This window comes from Myotis lucifugus, unplaced genomic scaffold, assembly GCF_000147115.1.
Source record: "Myotis lucifugus unplaced genomic scaffold, Myoluc2.0 scaffold_76, whole genome shotgun sequence".
In the NCBI taxonomy this organism is placed as follows: Eukaryota; Metazoa; Chordata; class Mammalia; order Chiroptera; family Vespertilionidae; genus Myotis; species Myotis lucifugus.
This window is the reverse complement of record NW_005871124.1, coordinates 3,976,163-3,995,694: the sequence shown is the minus strand read 5'-3', so window position 1 is coordinate 3,995,694 and position 19,532 is coordinate 3,976,163. Positions and strand designations below refer to the sequence as shown.

Below are 19,532 nucleotides of genomic sequence, written 5' to 3'. Positions count from 1 at the left end.
AAGCAGGCTGCAGCGGGCAGAAGCCACTGCTGAGGGCATCTGGGGAGGATCGTGGCCCTTGGAGCCCATCATCCCTACCCCCAGTGGGGATCAGGCTCTAGGCTAGTGGTCGAGAAAGGGTTCTTAAAATCAAGAAAGCGGGACTGGTGAGTGGGAGGGCACCAGAGCCCTCGGAGCCAGCTCTCTGCACATCTCTGAGGGACGTGGCCAGTGCCAGCACCCTCCTACTTTTCATTCCCTTGCAAAAATGGCAAATGCCATTGTTCTAGCCTGTTTGTCTCAGTGGATAGCGTCAGCCTGCAGACTGAAGAGTCCTGGGTTTGATTCTGATCAAGGGTACATGCCCGAGTTGCAGGCTTAATCCCCAGTAGTGGGCATTCAGAGGCAGCTGGTCAATGATTCTCTTTCATCATTGATGTTTCTATCTTTCTCTCCCTTCCTCTCTGAATATATCGGTAAATATATATATCTACACTAATAAAAGAGAAACTGCGTGCAAATTGGTGTCACTCTGCTATGCCCACCAGCCAATCAGAGCAACTATGCAAATTAACCCAACAAAGATGGCGGTTAATTTGCATACGCAGGTGTGGAGTGAAGACTGAAGACTGAAGAGGCTTGGCTTCTCCGCTGCGGCCAGACCAAAGGCCTGGATCCCAGGTGCCAGAAGAAAACCGGTGCCAGCAGCCAGGGGAAGGAAAGCCTATTGCACAAATCTTCGTGCAACGGGAATATATATATCATTCAAGTCCTCTGAGAGGCACTGTATTGTCTATCCATCATGCTCCTCTTATCTGGCTCTTACAATCTCACACACATCTTCTGCTATGGTCCCTGAGCCTTAGAGGGGGTATTCTAGGTGCTCAATTTATAAGCAGGGACCACAGCAATGGGAGAAGAAGTAGGCCAGGATGCCTGACTATAAGTAATAATCAGAGCAAACTATAGTCTCTGAGCCTTTAAAAATATATTTTTATTGATTTCAGAGAGGAAGGGAGAGGGAGACAGAAACATCAATGATGAGAGAGAATCGTGGATTGGTTGCCTCCTGCACATCCCCTATTGGGGATGGAGCCTGCAACCCGGGCATGTGCCCTGACTGGGAGTCGAACCATGACCTCCTGGTTCCTGGTCGACTCTCAACCACTGAGCCATGCTGGCTGGGCTAGTCTCTGAGTTTTGAAGACTCAGTTGAGAAGACCTCTACAGTAGATAAAAGGCTAAGAGCTTCATTTTTGCTGACAATCCAACAGATTCCCCTGATTTGAAGTCCAAACAGCCCTGATGAACATCCTGACACCAGCTCAACCAATCTCTCTGTGTGGCTTACACAGCATCAGTTTCCAGAACTGTCTAAGCATGAGCTGTTGTGATGACTTCTCTGAAGCTTACATTCATGTGCTCTAGCTGGGGTCTACAATTGCAGGGCTCAGAAAAAAGAAAAAAAAACAGTTTAATTCCAAGGCAAAGGATGGATGGGAGAAAAAATGGAACACTAGTTCAGAGGGCTTTAGCCAAATCTTTTTATTAGAAAACTAGTGGCCCAGTGCACAAAATTCATATGGGGGGGGGATTCCCTTAGCCTGGCTTGCACCCTCTCCATTCTGGGACATCCCTCTCACAATCCGGGACCACTGGCTCCTAACCACTCGCCTGCCTACCTGCCTGATTGCCCCTAACCCCTCTGCCTGCCTGCCTGATCTTGCCCCTAACTGCTCTCCCCTGCCAACCTGATCGCCCCAACTGCCTCTGCCTGCCTGGTCGCCCCTAACTGCCCTCCCCTGCCAGTCTGATCTTGCCCCCAACTGCCCTCCCCTGCCAGCCTGGTTGCCCCCAATTGCCCTTCCCTGCTGGCCTGATCACCCCTAACTGCCTCTGCCTGCCTGATCACCCCTAACTGCCCTCCCCTGCCAGCCAATTTGGTTCTGATTGGTTGGTTTCTATGCCAGTCAGCGTCAAAAGCTCCGTGGGCTGCAAGGCTGCAGTAGGCACAGGGGCAGGTCTCGGCTTATCCTCACGCCCACGCCTGGCCCCTCCCACCGTGGCCCCTGGTCCCCTGTCTGCTAGCAACCCTGCTCCCGCAGCCGCCGCTCCCATGCACTGACAGCACCAGCCCTGCTCACACCCGCTGAAGGCACACAGTGATTGGGGCTGGTGCTGTCAGCAGGTAGGAGCAGTAGCAGGGGGAGGTGGAGAAGCCCTGAGGGGTGATTGGGGCCAGCAGCCGCCGCTCGCACCTGCTGATGGTGCCGAGTGATTGGGGCCAGTGCTGGGCGCTGGCAGTGGGTGCGAGCGGTGGCTCCGGTGCCAGCAGCAGGTGCAAGTGCCAGGTGGGACCACAGTGTGCAGGAGCAAAGAATTTTCAGTAACCACCAGAGGCTCTCCCTGATGACAGCAACCGGTGCCCCACCTTGGTCTGGCGCCTCCGCTCACCTGCTCCACCATACTGTCTCGGCTAACGCCCGCCATGTTCCGCGCACGCCCCCTGGAGGTCAGTGCACATCATAGCAACTGGTTGTTTGGTTGTTCCCTTTGTTCTGTTGTTCAGTCTATTTGCATATTAGCCTTTTATTATATAGGATAACTAGAGGCCTGGTGCATGAAATTTGTGCACGGATAGGGTCCCTAGGCCTGACTGGTGATCAGGGCCTTCCAGCTGCCTGCTGGGCCTTCCTTCGTTCCACGCCACCCCCTGGTGGTCAGTGCACATCATAGCGAGCGATCGAACTCTCAGTCTCCGGGTGGAACTCCCAAGTGGACACTGCATATTAGCCTTTTATATAGAGATTGTAATTCTGTTATCTTTTTTTTAAAATCCAAAATGTGTTTATTGGGATGGTTCCCCACTCACCTTGACTCCAGGTGCTTTTAGTGCTGCTTCCTTCTGAGGGAGCCTCCTCTGTCAGCCTTACTTTTCCTCCTGTGGGCTGACAGAGGACAGTGGAGGAGCCAACATATAAAACTACCAGCTACAGATGGTGGTGAGTTTATGGCATCCTGGGCATTTCATGTGCATGAAGTAGGAATTGGGGGGGTCATCACCACCAGAAAGGCTGCTGTTATTTTACCTTAAAGCTGTTTTTTTAATCTTACATATATTTTTATTGATTTCAGAGAGGAAGGGAGAGGGAGAGAGATAGGAACATCAATGATGAGAGAGAATCATTGATCGGCTGCCTCCTGCACGCTCCACACTAGGGATTGAGCCAGCAACTGGGGCATGTGCCCTGACTGGGATAGAACTGTGACCTCCTGGTTCATAGGTTGAAGCTCAACCACTGAGCCAAGCTAGCCAGGCTATCTTAATGCTGTTTTTAGAAGAAATCCCTTCCTTATAGTATGAATATTTCCTCAATAAAAGCTATTTTAGATCATTTTTAAAAAGGAAAAATAGTTGTTCAATACTGTTAGGAATATTTACTGTTTGTCCCAGCTAAAACCTGAAAGGATATCTGAAAATGTCAGAAGTTGGCCATATTGGAAGCTGAAATTCAAGTTTGATAAGAACTTTCTTTAAGGCCTTCTCTTTTAAGATAGGAATCTTTTCATTTTCTATCTTAGTTGGAAATCTTCTCCCTGATGTAAAGAAAATTGAAAAGAATGTAGTTGGACCAGCCCTTTTATATCATTTAGATTGCAACCCAGTTCTTTGAGGAATTAAAAATATTTACAATTTGTCTTACAAATTGAGTCCCTTTTTAAAAAAATTATGTTTTTATTGATTTTAGAAAGAGGAAAGGAGAGAGAGAGAGAGAGAGAGAGAGAGAGAGAGAGAGAGAGAGAGAGAAGCATCCATCTGTTGCCTCCTGCCCAAAGCTAGGGCATGTGCCCTGACCTGGAATTGAACCAGTGACCTCGTAGTGCACTGGATTTCATGTAACACCCTTACGCCTTCTCCTTTGATTCTAATGTACAAAACAAGACGCAAAACTGCCATTCTCCGGAGCATTTTCTCAATCTGTTGAGATGTTGCTTCCCGGCAATTGTTGTCGGTTTGGTTCAGATAAACTCATAAAAATTCTCTACAAGGTTTGGATGTTTTCTTACGTCAACAGAAAAAACTCACCTTTAGAAAAACATATACAACTGACTTCCTTAAGGTCATGGCAAGTTCCTTCCCAGCTCTCAAGGTCTTTAGAGAAATGATTGCCTTTGAATGTATTTTTGGATTGACAGGCAAAGGCCATTGTTGCCTATTGGAAACCAACAGGAGTCCCCCCTGTGGGGGTGCGGTGAGAGGAGAGACTTCATTCAGTGAACACAGTCCAGGGGTGAAATAGCTTGTCTGTACAATAGCATGGCTGTGGAACCACACGGGTGTGGGACAGCACAGCTGGGAGCCAGCCCTGGTGAGGTAGCCCTGGCCAGGAGGCTTGATGTTACAGCTGAGATTGGTATTGCAGCTCCAGTTGAAGAGATACAGTTGTTGATGGAACCTGACAGTGTACTGCATTGAGACAGAGGTAAAGCTGGCTTATATAGAGGAGTGCCCCCCCCTTGGTCCATTTCTATGCAAATCAGGACTCCAAATCATCACTGTTTGATTGGTCCAAATAGCACTGTTCTGATTGGTAGGTAAATAAGCAAATGAAGATATAACTGCACAGCCCTGATTGGCTGGGGTTGATTCAGGACTTTAGCAGCTACCTTCCTAATGGCTCAGAGGTAAGAACATAAGTCTAACAGGCAGGCAGCTTGGTGCAGCTCTTCCCTGAAATGCAGCGATAATGAGTGACTTCTGTAAACAATGGCTGCTAGATTCTTGTTTTGAATTGGAGCCCAATTAACCAGGAGGATACTTTTTTGGCAGGTATATTCTTCTCTGGGTCAACAGGATATGTTTTGGATACAAAGGTCTATTTTTTGGCATCTTAAGGGCAGTATTTTGTTTCCGTTTTCTCCATGATTTCCCTTGGAGGTCTTTGGCCCAGTCAACCCTACATTTTGCTCTTTCAATTTGGAATTTTCATTTGTCTTGTTTTTCTCCTTTCTCTTCTTTCAGTGGCCCATCATTTACTATTTCCCTGTTTGTTGGGAGTGTGCGGGCAATGGGGAGGAAAAAGTGTATGAACTCAAATCTGTAACTTTTGAAAAAATATTTCACTGACAACACCTGAAGTTATGTCTCTTAAAGTTGTTTTGTTTTGTTTTGTTTTTGAAAAGTGAATCTTACACAAAGTAACTGTGTTTGAACACTAGCCTCTCCAGCCAGTCTTCAAATTGCATTTCAGAGGCCACAGGCTAAGGGACTTCAGAGCATCAACCCTTGCATATAAAGCACCAGGATTTGAAAAGCCAAGTGTGGTTATGTAAGGCAATATCTTAAGTAATGCAGCTTATACAATAATTTGTTTTTTTCCATTAAGATGAACACTGAGAGGGCTGTTTTAATTGCACAGTGAATGCAGGTGCAATGCAAATTCAAAACAAGTTTGAGGGCTACTTTATGTTAACCTGAGTGAGCTGCTCGGTGATAAACACGGTTTTCCATTCTGCAGAATCCCGTGGGGCTTCTAGGTGAACTGGACCTCGTTCCTCTGTCAGATGCAAATAATAAAATGCTAAAAATTTATGTCCTCTGGCCTCACTGGTGTCAGGTCAGCTCCTAGGCATTTCTCTACCTCCCTTGGGTTCCTGGCAGGAAACCTGTGGAGAGGGAGCGGATACAAAGCTTCCAATTCCCAGCAGTAGAGCGCTAGAAAAATTTTCCACCCGTTCGTGAGCCCTTGCCTCCTTAGAACAGAATGTTTGAAACGGTTTCTCTTAGCTCTTTATAAAAACCTTTTTTCTCAAGGGCTTAAATTCCCGTACAGTGTTCAAAATACCAAGCTGATTTTCGCTTTACACCACCATGTGCTGAACTCCTCCCCTCCAGCCCCGAGGTTCTTTTAAACAAAATAACAACTAGGCATGGAAATTCTATCTAGGGGGGTTGAAGTGGGAAGCCAGGGTTGCAAGGGCAACGGACTACAACTCCCACAAGTCCTTGGGGGGGGGGGCTGCTGGTCTACCTCCACCGCTCCCCCAGCCTTGCGCTTGCGCAGAAGGCCACGCAGTGAGAGAAAATGGGCGGGGCTTGGATAACGCGCTTGGACGAGGAGGAGGAGGAAGAGGAGGAGGAGGAGGGAAAAAGAGATCATAGACTTCCACCTGGGCCTAGAGAGTCTCCTAAAGTAGTGGAGAGAGGAGGGCGGGCGGGGCCCTCCTTCAGTACTGGCCGCCGGCGGTATCATGGCGACCCGGAACCCCCCTCCCCAAGGTGAGCGGCTCGGGCCCGAAGGAGTATCTGAGACGCGGCTCACCACTGGCGACCTTGCTCCCGGGGCGCCTTTTCCCTCCCCCGTCCCACGGCTCCGGGGGCTCTGTTGTTTTTGGAAGCAGCAGCTCTGCACACCCGTCAGAACTAGACTTGCCCTCCCCCCTCTCGGCAGAACGCAGGCGGAGAGCGACCCCCGCCCCCCACACAGCCCACTTTCCAACGTGGTTTCCAGCCCGGACCCTGAAGTTGTTTCTTCCTGCCGGGCCTCTAACTGGCTCCGTCAGAGCAGGTCCTCTTCTTCCTCCCAGTGATGAATAGGGACCCTGCTCTGGCCCTGACCCTACTGAGATTTGGGGGTGACCCCTTATGCTGTGACACGAATCCGATTTGAGGGGGTGACTCCTTACCGCTGTGTAACTCTGACCTGACCCTATGGAGACTGGGGGGTGGGGGCATCCCTCACTGCCGTGTATATAACTCTGACCTGGTCCTACTGAAATTTCGGGGCGGGGAGGGGGAAATGGGGGTGAGCGACCCCTCACTGCTGTGTGACTCTGACCTGGCCCTGGCCCTGGCTTCGACCCCCGGCTCTGGGTCTTTGGAAAGGAGATGGATGCTAGGCCCTTCACTCTTGAGGCCCAGTCTCAGGGACTGGATGAATCAGACTCTTAATGTTTCCATCCGGGTATCCTTTAACTGTGATCCAGAAGTAATTGTATAGGGCATTCCTGATTTTGGGTTGACTCTAAATGTATTTTTCCCATTTTTGTATTTTGAAGACTATGAAAGTGATGATGACTCTTACGAAGTGTTGGATTTAACCGAGTATGCAAGGAGACACCACTGGTGGAATCGAGTTTTTGGCCACAGTTCTGGACCTATGGTAGAAAAATACTCAGTAGCCACCCAGATTGTAATGGGTGGAGTGACTGGCTGGTGAGAACATCTTTTTCATTACATTTCATTGCGGGAGCCCAGCTGCTGCCCTTCTGTACGAGCAACACTTACCCTGCCCACTCTGCAGCGGTTCTCAACCTGTGGGTCGCGACCCCTTTGGCGGTCGAACGACCCTTTCACAGGGGTCGCCTAAGACCATCCTGCATATCAGATATTTACATGACGATTCATCACAGTAGCAACGTTACAGTGATGAAGTAGCAACGAAAATAATTTTATGGTTGGGTCACAACATGAGGAACTATATTTAAAGGGCCAGAAGGTTGAGAACCACTGCTAGTGGCTTCGAATTGAGGCTTTTCTCTGTGATATGGTTAGTGCAGTCATTAGTGTTCGGTTTTGGTGATCTACGCTGTGCCCACCAGTATGCCACTGTTCCCTCCTCACCTTCCTTTGATTCTTGACATATTTCCCCTCTTCTCATATTTAGCAAATATAGTGCATCTGCTTCAGTAATAGTAGAGGAAGAAACAGATCAGAATTTATTGTGCATAAATCATTTTTACTCATTCAGTGCTAACAACTGGAAAAACCCATGAGAACTCCCGCAGTAGAACTGGTGTCCAGGATTGTCAGCCCTGTATAGAGCAGTGTGAAATTCTCAGTACAAATTGTTAATAATGATCCAGATGATGCTGTTGATTTTTGTGGGCTAGTTTGGATTATTATGTTTTGAAGAACAGTTGTGGAACACGGAGTCTTTGCTGGAATTAAAGGACTGACTGCTTACTCCAAAAATATTGTGGAGTACCTGAAGCAGTTAATAAGCATTAACCTAACTAGCGAACATTTAAGACCACATGATTACATAATTGCTACTATAGACCTAATCCTGTTATTGTTAGATTAAAAGATTATCCAATAACAAGGGTCAGAAAGAAGTCTGGTCCTTTATTTTGAAAATGTGCAAGACCACAGAGAATTTTTGACGTTAGTGTGGGTGCTTAACTTGTGAATAAGCATTTTTCTTAGATTCTAAGTAAATCTATCTTACATTAATTTAAATATTTACATCGTCAAATTTGACAGATGTAAAATTGGTTTTTTAAATTTGTATTTACATGCACCTTGTAAATGTCACGTTATGGGAGACGCTGCTCAGGGTGAAGGTTCTGTGATGCTGAGGTGCAGCTTTTATTCATGACATGTACTTATTAATGCTGCTTATGAAAAAAGCCTGCAATTAGAAGAGATGCCTTGTCTGGGCCCTGGTGATCCAGATGGTTGTATCTTGGTCCTCATAATTCAGGGTTTGGTCCTCTGCTTAAAAATAAGCTCACAATTTAGTGCCATTGTTGACTGGTTAATGAGTCAGGGCCTAAAAGCCCATCTTAAGGAAAACGAAACAATAATTGAGCAATAGAATTAAATCATTGTGTATAGACTGCTTATAGGTCAAACTCGTGAGAAGCCCCATTATTGGCAGAAGTTTGCTTGGAAAGCCTGGAGATAGAGCAGGGGAAGTTAGTAGGTTCATTGTAGTGGTTCATGCCGTTAGGCCAGTGGTTCTCAACCTTGGCTGCACATTAGAATCACCTGGGAATCTTTTTAAAATCCTGACTTCTGGGCCTCATCCGCCGGAAATTCTGTTTCTTTGTGATGGGGTGGGGCCACAGCATGAGTAACAAAGAAACAGAATTTCCGGAGGATGAGGCCCAGAAGTCAGGATTTTAAAAAGATTCCCAGGTGATTCTAATGTGCAGCCAAGGTTGAGAACCACTGCGTTAGGCAAAGGACAGACATGCTGTGGAGCACTCTTCCTGGGATATTGTTGCCACCTGGCTGCTGCTTGCCTCCTCCTCTTCCTTTTCTGAGCCTTTGTTGCTGACTTCCCTACTGGGGGCGGCGGGAGGGGCGGGGGTGCATGGCCTTCATAGTAATACATATGTTTGGATAGTAGCTGGGTGTGGCCATGGAGCTGTGTAATAGCACTAATACTGCACCGGTTTTTGCTGCAATGACTTTAGATTCAGAGTAAGTTTTTGCAATTTTCTTAGAGTATAAAACCAATGTACTATTATGGCATACATTAAGGAAGAATTGTTAAGAGGTATTAACCTAACTAGTTAACAATTCAGACAGTTCAGGACATGAGTGGGAGGCTGCAAGTAGCTATAGGTTTTTGTTTTCTTTTTTTAAATATAATTTTACTAGAGGCTTGGAGCATGAAATTTCATGCACTGGGGTTGGGGGGGGTGTTGGTGTCCCTCAGCCCGGCCTGTGCCCTCTCACAGGCCGGGACCCCTCGCTCCTTACCGCCACCACGCTCGCCACCACACTCGCCAGCCGTGAGTTTGGCTTCTGGGTGAGCAGCTCTCCCCTTGTGGGAGCACACTGACCACCAGGGGGCAGCTCCTGCTTTGAGTGTCTGCCCCCTGGTGGTCAGTGCATGTTATAGCGACCGGTCGTTCTGCCATTTGGTCGATTTGCATATTAGGGTTTTATTATATAGGATTGATTTCAGAGAGGAAGGGAGAGGGAGAAAGAAACACCAATGATGAGAAAGAATCATTGATTGGCTGCCCCCTGCATGCCTCCCACTGGGGATCGTCCAGCCCACAACCCAGGCTCATGCCCCAACCATGAATCAAACTATAACCTCCTGGTTCATGGGTTGATGCTCAATCACTGAGCAACACCGGCTGGGCTATATAGGTTGCTTTTTTTAATCATAAGAAATTAAAACTAATGTCAGGATGGGTGGTAGCTAGGATAGATGGGAGGAGTGAAGATTAGTTAGAGGGCCTGGAAGATTACTTAATGTGATCTGGAAACAAGGTAATTATGTCTTTGAGAGTGGAAAGAAGACAGAGTCAAATAATGTTTTGGAGATAGATAGGTATAGGTAAGGAAGCTGTGAGAAATGTGGGCTGAGGTGGGGTCATGAAATGGAACTCCAACTGGACCTGAAAGGGTAGAAAAGTTGTAGATGGGCAGAGCTAAGTGGAAACCCCTAGAAACAGGGAGATTAATAGCTTGAGCAATGCCGAGGACCTGTTTAGAATCTAATTGGGTTGGAGCAGAAGTTTTGGGTAGAGTAAGGGTCAGCCAAGTGTGTAGAACATCATGACTGTATTAAGAAAGCAAAACAAAACAAATCACTTTCATTATGGAGAATTCCAACTTCACAAATGTAGAAGGAAGAGTATAATGAACCCCTGAATGCTCAACATTGTTTCAGTTGCCAATTATTTTTTCCTGTAAATTCCCTTCCTCTTCTCTCCATTCCTGAAGCACACCTCAGACAATTTAGATTGTGCACTTTTGACTAGCTTAGATAACATTTTCTGAGTAGGTAACGGACATGATCAAAAGAAATGGGAAGACATTAAGATTTTATTAGGAAAGCAATGAAAAGTAGAAGAGGGAGAGAGTTTAACGCATCATTGATCTCGTTTTTTGTTATTTCATTAAAGGTGTGCAGGATTTTTGTTTCAGAAAGTTGGAAAACTTGCAGCAACGGCAGTAGGTGGTGGCTTTCTTCTTCTTCAGGTATGTTAGAGCTTTATTTACTTGCCTCTGCTTACGTATGTAGCCCTCGGAAAATGAGAAAGTCAAGTTTAGCCGTTTCACTCCTGTGCATTTTAATAGAAGACGGAATTTTTCTTTCAGACATCAGTTTATGGGAAAACTTAAATGAGTTTTGAAAGCTGGCATCTGTCATGAAAGACAACTATGTAATACTTCTAAGTTTTTAAATATAATGTGATCCCAATTATTAAAAAGACAACTATTAAAATTCATGGTGTCTCCTTTTTTCCTTGAAGCATCTCCCCAGCAAAATAAACATTTTACCAATAATATAAACCTACTCATCCTGACCATTTTAGACATATATTTAAAATTCATACACGGTACATAATATTCCAAAGGTCTCTCCTTCCCGTTTCCTAGCCATTGGTTTTCTGTCTCAGAGGAAATAACTGTTAGCAATTTCTAATATGTTTTTTAAAACTAGGGAACCATAATAATATAGAAAGTGGAAAATTGGGTTTAAAAAATCATCCATAATCCTATTTCTGAGGCCGGTTGGTTTGAAATTATAGTTTTATTCATGTTCCTCTAAGGTTTTAAAAAAAATGTTTTGCCATTACAGGGTGTTTATCAGCATGTTATCTGGGATCCATGTCTGTTAGGCATATATTTTTCCAAAAATATCATTCCCTAAAGATCAGATATAGTAAATCCTAAAAGTGAAAATCTCTGGGAATGAATGTTAGCAACAATCTTAAAGATACAGGGGACTGTCAGTAGTACCAGATTTTAAAAAGATTGATGGGCACAGCAACCAAAATCTTACTTCAGCACCTAAGCCATTGATCGTGTAATAACCAGTGTTGTTGCCTGAAGTGTAAAGGGATTGAGTCCGGATGCGCTAAGTACAGATTTTGCGTTGTTTACCAAACAGCTTTACAAAAATGTTTTTTCTTTCTGTTAGTGGCATTGTTAGGAGTAATTGCTTCTTACTTGTGGTAAGAGGTGAAAAGAAACATGGTTAATATCTAAATTTAGTCCTTTGGATAATATGCCAGCATTTGTGTAGAAGAGAATTTTATTTAAGCTGATTTTGACTTTGGTTTATATAAATCAAGAATTAAGGTATCTAATTCTATAGCTATTTCATAACTCAGTTGTCATTTCTGTTTAGTGGAAAGTCATTTCTGTTTACTGTACTGAGGCAGAGCTTCCTGAACTGTTCCTAGATAGAGGGGATTATACATCGCAGTTCGCTCTGCGTGTCCGTTTTTCCGAAGTCCATTTCAGTCCACTCTGTGCACCACTCATGTCCACCTTCTGCTTCTCCGGGCCTAGTCCGAATATTCTTGGAAGTCACTAAGCAGAAGAACATGGGACTTAACCTGCATCAAACCAATTTTCCCACAGATATGAGTTACATTGAAAACTCAGGAGAAGGAACAAAGAGGAAATAAGAGTAGCAAATGGCTTTTAGGCCAATCGCCTCTTATTCTTTAGGCCCACTTCCATATTTTTGTTAACTTTACTTATATTTACATATACATATTAGTTTACTTAGAGCTTAAAGCTTTTCTAGTAACTCAGTAATAAGTGTTTTGTGGTAGGTATTACCACACTGCCATATGAAAATAGACAGTGGTATGTAAAACTTTTCAATTTATTTGTTCAGGCTTTTATATGCCCATAATGCAAAGGGTCAAATACATGTACAAGGCATGTTACAGACTAGAGTAGTACACTGCCTTCCTCACTATTCTCCCAGTTCCCTCCCCTTGAGGCAACTACTTTGAACTCTTAGCTAACTCTTAAAGATATTTTTCCTTTTTTCCTAAACAAGTTAATTGGACAGTTTTTGATCTTTGAGTTTGAGGTGTTACCTATCGGCTTCCCATTCTGGAATATGAGAATTTAGCTAGCATTTATTGAACTTCTCTGTGTGCCCCTCCACCTCAGTCTCCCACATTTGCATCCCCCCACCCCCGTTCTCCCACATCATCTGAGTATTGTTATTTCATAATTGTGTTAGATCATTACCTGGAGTTCACTGAGCTTCTTGAATATGTAAATTTATGTCTTTAACGATGTTTGGGAAGGTTTGGGCCATTATTTCTTCAAATATTTATTCCCCTCCCATTTTTCTCCTGAACATGACTCCGATTATATACATGTTGGTCTTTTTGATAATATCCTGAAGCTGTGTTCATTTATTTTTTTCGATCTGTTTTTTAGGTTTTATGATTTCTAGTGATGTAGCTTCAAGTTCATTGACTCTTTCCTGTCACCTACCTTCTGCCATTAAGTTTATTCAGTAAATTTATTTCAGATATTGTATTTTCCAATTCTGGGACTTTCATTTGGTTCTTTTTATATTTTCTGTCTCCGGTGAGAGTTCTTTATTTTTAAAGTTTTTTTAAAAAATTTTTATTGATTTCAGAGAGGGAGAAGGCGAGAGAGATAGAAACATCAATGATGAGAGAGAATCATTGATTGGCTGCCTCCTGCACGCCCCCAACTGGGGATCGAGCCCGAAACCCAGGCATGTGCCTTGACTGGGAATTGAACCTTGACCTCCTGGTTCATAGGTTGATCCTCAACCATTGAGCCACGCCAGCCGGACTGGTGAGAGTTCTTTTCATTGATTACAAGCATAGTTTCCATTACATCATTGAGCATAGTTATAATAGCCACTTCAAAGTCCTGATAATTTCAATATCTGGGTCATCTCAGTGTTGGCATCGGTTGATTTTCTACATTTCTGTTTTATGATATATCACATAACTTCTTTGGATTTTATCCTGGGCATGGGGAATGTTAGGTGGTGGAGACTCTGGATTCTATTTTATTCCTCTGAAGCGTGTTGATTTGATTTTAGTAGGCAGTTAATTTGATTAGACTCAAATTGCAAACTCCATCGTGTCCTCAGGATAAAGCCAGAAAAATGAGCAACTCACCTTATATAGGTTACCCTTCCTACAAGTTTTAATTCCCCTTCAAAGTCTGCTTGCTTTTGTTAATTCTGGAGCCCTTGTATTTTAACCAGGGTTTATAGTTGCTCTTTATTTTTTAAATCCTCACCTGAGAATATTTTTTTCCCCATTGATTTTTAGAGAGAGTGGAAGGGAGAGGAGAGACACAGAGAGAAACATCAACGTGAGAGAGACACATTGATGGGTTGCCTCCCACACGCAGCCCTGGCGGTGGGCGGGGTTTTGGGGATCGAGCCTGCAACCGAGGTACATGCCTTTGAGCAGGAATCAAACCTGAGACCCTTCCAGTGTGCAGGCTGACACTCTAACCCCTGAGCCAAACTGACTAGGGCTATAGTTGCTCTTTACGGAAAAGTCCCAAAGGTTCATTATCATGTCCATGCAAATAGCTGTGTCAACTACTGCCAGGAAAACTTTCACTTGCCATTTATGTAATCAGCACTGTTTTGCTGAAGCTGGAGTTTGAAGTGAATACTGGAAGGTAAGGAAATACAGATAAATAAAATCTTCTATGTGGTCATTCAGAGTGAAAATGGAACCTAAAATTCCCAACCTATTTGTATAAAAGCAGATATTTTCATTATTGAAGAATTTTATGTGTGGTTCATAGTCAAAGTGATATATTAAAAGATTACAAAGAAAGCCTTAGCTTCATAGAAGTGATTTATAATGGTATACAAGGCTTACTGTGTGATTCTTTATATTTTTATTTTATTATTTGGAGGGACTAACTGTATGAGAGTTTTTTCTTATGGTTAATAGGCATTTAGCTATAGTTTTATTAAAAGGATTTATGGCATGAAACTTGCATAGATTATATTTCTCTTACAGTCCACTTTTAAAATCATTTACCAGAAGTATTCTTAATTTAAGTTGAGTCAGATTTAGTAAAGAGCCTTTATCGGGCTACTTTAGATTTCTTTAGTGACCTAATAACTGATCGGTTTTTTTGATCCTTTATAATTAAACATCTATTTAATTAAAAGGTGCTGTTAGCTGTAGCATTTTGGTAATCTGTCTTTTTAGCTAATTACCAAATTCCAAAAGTTACGATAGCATTATAGTACAGTTATAATTTTTGGAATCTTTTCCTGTCATACACTATGCTTTTCTTAACATAGTGTTTATCACATCCAAGTAATTATTTATGTTTAATGTCTGTTTCCCCCAACAGACCCAAAGCTCTCTGAGGTTGGAGACTTATGTCTCCCTTGTTCTTGGCTGTTACTTGGAGGTTTAGAACAGTGCTTGACACAGAGTAGTTACTGAATATCTGTTAAATGAGTAAATTTGTGGATAAACTGTGATTTCTTTACCTCTAAGCTTCATACATTTCTTGAAATCTGGATGTTCATATATTCCTGGCTAATAGATTCGTTAGCAAACTGGTTGGTTTAGTATTACTCCCCTTTTTTTTCTTAAGAATATGTTTTTATTGATTTTAGAGTGAGGAAGGGAGAGGTAAAAGGAGAGGGAGAGAAACATCATCAGCTGCCTCCTGCACGCCCCCTACTGGGGATTGAGCTGCAATCCTGGCATGTGCCCTGACCGAGAATCAAACTGGCAACCTCTTGGTGCATGGGACAATGTGCCCAACCAACTGAGTCACACCGGCCAGGGCAGGAATTAACCATTTTTATTACATTTTTGTAGATTGCTAGTCACAGTGGCTATGTGCAGATCGACTGGAAGAAAGTTGAAAAAGGTGTAAACAAAGCAAAAAGACAGATTAAAAAACGAGCAAATAAGGCAGCACCTGAAATCAACAACATAATTGACGAGGTAAGACCATACATTTTTGCCTCCCTTTTTTTAGCGGGTCTTCATTAGTAGAAAATGTGAATAGGGATTATCTTTTTGTAAAAAAAAAAATTTGGTATTTTTGCTTATGGAGTATTAAGTAGAATTTGGGATCAAGCCACCATTTAAATAGTTAACATAGTTTCCTCTGTTCATTTCCCACCTACTTTGAGCTACAAGTAAAAGCTGATGACATTGTTCTTCCAGAATTTTTCCTCTGCTTTTACAAATGTGTACATGTATAGACAAGGGCTGGGAAAACTAAAATTACCTATATTTTTCTTGAGGTGAAATAGTTTGAAATGTTCGTTTAATAATGTTTTTATATATATATTTTCTTATACTGTTTGGAATTGAATACGCCCTTGTTCTTGTTTTTGTTCTATACTTTTACTTCTTCCAACTTTTTATTTTGAAAAATTTCAAACCAGTTGAAAGTTAAAAGACAAATACAGTGAATACCCAAATGCCTTTCATCTGTTCACCAAATTGTTTTGCAACATTTGCTTTATCTCTGTGTGTGCATATATGTGTGTACGTGTGAGAGATTTACACTATTTATTTTTGCTGAACTATTTGAGAGGTCATGACTTTTCACTCTTACTTTTAGCACATAACTCCTAAGAGTACAGATATTCCGCATGACTACAATTACCCTTATTATTCTCCCCAAATTTAACATGATAAATAGTATTTCCATATCACAATTTTTCCACAAAAATATTGTTTTTTTCCCCATTTGGTTGTCATGTGTCTGAAGTCTCCTTTATTTTTATTTATTTATTTTTAAATATATATTTTATTGATTTTTTTACAGAGAGGAAGGGAGAGGGATAGAGAGTTAGAAGCATCAGTGAGAGAGAACCATCATGAGAGAGAAACATCGATCAGCTGCCTCCTGCACACCCCCCACTGGGGATGTGCCCACAACTAAGGTACATGCCCTTGACCGGAATCAAACCTGGGGCCCTTCAGTCCGCAGGCTGACGCTCTATCCCCTGAGCCAAACCGGTTAGGGCTGAAGTCTCCCTTAATCTTGAACAGTCCCTGCCGGGGCTGACCAGCAGACCCAGAGCGGCGGATGAACAGATTGCTCTGACACACGTTTCTGTGAGAGAGGGCTAAGGGACTGTTTTGCTTTAGGAACAAAAGCAGCCCTGTGTGCCTGCCTCTTTAGCTTTTTATTGTCACAACAGCTTGAACTCAAATTAACCTCTACAATCAGCAGGGTAAGTAGCCTTGAGAAAGCACATGCTTCTACAAGGTCAGGTCTTTAAAGACTAAACATTGAGATTCCAGCAAAACACCCGGGGGGATCGGACTTGTTTGGAAAAGTCAAGGCAGGGGCAGCCAGCTTCGACCTCAGAGGCCCCCAACCTTTCCGAGAATCCTCCTTACAGACATTCCAACCAAGTCCCGTGCTTCCCCACAAGTCCCCACATCTGGGATTTTTTTTTCTTTCTTTCTTAAAAAATGTCTTGATTATAGTGAGGAAGGGAGAGGGAGAGAGAAACATTGATTGGTGTGTCAGAGAAATATCTGTTGGCTACCTCTGCACGCCTCCTACTGGGGATGGAGCCTGCAACTGGGGCATGTGCCCCAACTGGGAATTGAACCATGACCTCCTGGTTCATAGGTCAATGTTCAACCCCTGAGCCACACCAGCCGGGCACCTGTTCTATAGGTAGATTTTTTTTTACCTGTGAGATTATTGCTAGGCTATAGCTTGGGGGCCTAGAACAGTGCTTGACACAGAATAGGCACTCAGTATCTGTTAAATTAACCTATTATCTCAGTAGCCAAGAAGCTTACTGGGCCTGGCTGGGGGTTCTGGGCTCCTTCAGTTTGTAATGGACAGCCCTGGCGTCTTGTGTGGTGGTTAGCACCTGCTCTAATAGGTGGACAAGAATTTTTGCTTAATATTATTAAATTGAGGAAAACATCTGAAAACAGTACTTAGCTCTGGATTCAATAGTATTTTTTTTAAATTTGCATCTTTATTTCTTTTTCTTATTGTGGTAAAATATATGTAACATAAAATGGATCATTTTAACTATTTTTAAATGCACAATTCAGTGGCATTAAGTACATTCACACTTTTGTGCCACCATTACCACGATCCATTTGCAGAAATTTTTCATCATCCTAAACAGAAATTCTAACCATTAAGCAGTAACTCCCACAATTGACCCCTCTCCCCACCCTTGGCAACTAACCTCTGTTCTACTTTCTGTCTCAATGAATTTGACTAGTCATGTGAGTAGAATCACAGAACATTTGTCCTTTTTTGTGTTTCTTGTTTCACTTAACTTAATGTTTTTGAGATTCACCCATTTTGTAGCATAATTAAGAGTGTTCTTGTTTGAACTTTATGTTTCAGGCAACAGAATTTGTCAAACAGAACATTGTGATATCCAGTGGCTTTGTGGGAGGCTTTTTGCTAGGCCTTGCGTCTTAAGGATGTGAGTGTTCTACCACAGCGGAGTCACTTGTGAGAAAAGAAGTCGTGACAAGGCGGTCTCTCAACATTACACGCCCCCGGGGTGACAAGAAGCAACTAGCCGGACAATGTCAAGTTCAAAAGTTAGCATATTGCCATCTGAAGTTTGGCAAACTAGTATCTGCTGTAAAACAACCTATATGGTATGTGTACAATAGTATTCCTGATCCAAACCTGGCTGTCATTTATTTAAATCAGATGTTCTTCATTGTGCTTTATAGTAGTGCCAATAAAAAAAAATTGTATTATAGCTGCAACATTAGGGCTGACTTTTTTTAAAAGATATGTCTGCAATAAACAACTGTAATGCCCTTTTGTGGAAGGATTTAGAAATAGTAGAATTATTAAAGATATCAAACCGATTTAATACCAATTTTTTGGATTGTTTTTCCTGTAAGTCTTAGTTTGATAATATAATAACAGTAGTAAATGATTTTAAGGAAGGCTCTTCTACGGAAATATTACATGTTTTAAGCTTTTTTTCTTTCTTTGATGTCTGTAGTTGTAAAATAACTTTTTGTGTCAAAGCTTCTAAATGTTTTTTATTTATTTATCCTGGCTGCCTGAGCAGAACTAATTATTCTGAGAGTACATATAGTTGGTTCACTGGTTTATTATATTAACTTCGAGTGAACCTCCTTTCTCGGTTCTGAAAGTTCCAATTATTATTTTGTCCTCTTCACAAAGTGGTAACAATTACCTTAAAATACTTAGTAGTACAGTACGAATTTACTGTCTGAAGAACCGTGGTTTTCTATATAACTGTGAAGTTGCAGCTTAAAGAGAATTGTCTCCTTCATCTAGAGATACAACTGCTAAAACTTTCAAACTTTTGCTAGCATTGTGTTGGTTGCCCTCTAGGCCATTTGACTTGATTCTCAGGGCCAACATCACACTCCCTCCCAGGCTCCTTTGCCCAGAAAAGCTTCCTGTATTGTTTGTTTTGTCCACAGAGTTCTATGTTGGAGTTGGGGAAAACCTCAGAACAACATGTGTTGGAGTCTTCAGGTTGGAAAGGTTGCAGATATTTTAGTCTGTCTCCTTTGGATCGCCAGTCCCCAGCGTATATTTTGTGTATTGTAAAAATAAGGCATTTCATACTTTTGAATTGGGTACAATCCATGTGCTTTCATTATTGCAAGACTCCTTAAAATAGAATGTGAGATTGGTTTTCATGTTCTTTCTTTACTCTCCTTAGTGCCTCAGATACAATGCTAAATAAAACTCAGAAGTGGTTTTGCTTATAAATACTTGTTTTTTCTTCTTTAAGCTTTTCTCTGTTTAATCCTCACCGAGCTTTTCATTGCTGTGAAATTAAAAAGGTAAAATACAGGGTGGGGCAAAAGTAGGTTTACCGTTGTGAGTACGTGAAACAGAGTTTATTCTTGTATTCTTATTTATTAAATTATTGTATTATTTTCCATGCAAATGACTGTAAACCTACTTTTGCCCACACTGTATTCTGCATTAGGTAGAAACTTGGCCACGCTTCTCTGCACCATATCTGCATGACGTTTCATCTGATACCATTGGGCAGACCGCTGTGGGGAGT

General features: G+C 42.6%; 1 protein-coding gene across 1 annotated transcript; it reads left to right on the top strand.

Moving 5' to 3' along the window:
• The first annotated feature begins 6,116 nt into the window (after window positions 1-6,116).
• Window positions 6,117-19,228, top strand: FUNDC1 (FUN14 domain containing 1). Its single transcript, XM_006090569.3, has 5 exons — window positions 6,117-6,259; window positions 7,039-7,195; window positions 10,633-10,708; window positions 15,334-15,462; window positions 17,861-19,228. Exons 1-5 carry the CDS (start codon window positions 6,232-6,234, stop codon window positions 17,936-17,938), a joined length of 468 nt encoding a protein of 155 aa, XP_006090631.1. The 5' UTR covers window positions 6,117-6,231; the 3' UTR covers window positions 17,939-19,228.
• Window positions 19,229-19,532: the final 304 nt, after the last annotated feature.

Coding starts and splice junctions, on each gene's coding strand:
- FUNDC1 (XM_006090569.3), top strand. CDS start 6,232: ATGGCGACCCGGAACCCCCCTCCCCAAG. Junction 7,196..10,632: donor ATGGGTGGAGTGACTGGCTG/GTGAGAACATCT, acceptor ATTTCATTAAAG/GTGTGCAGGATTTTTGTTTC. Junction 15,463..17,860: donor TCAACAACATAATTGACGAG/GTAAGACCATAC, acceptor TTTATGTTTCAG/GCAACAGAATTTGTCAAACA.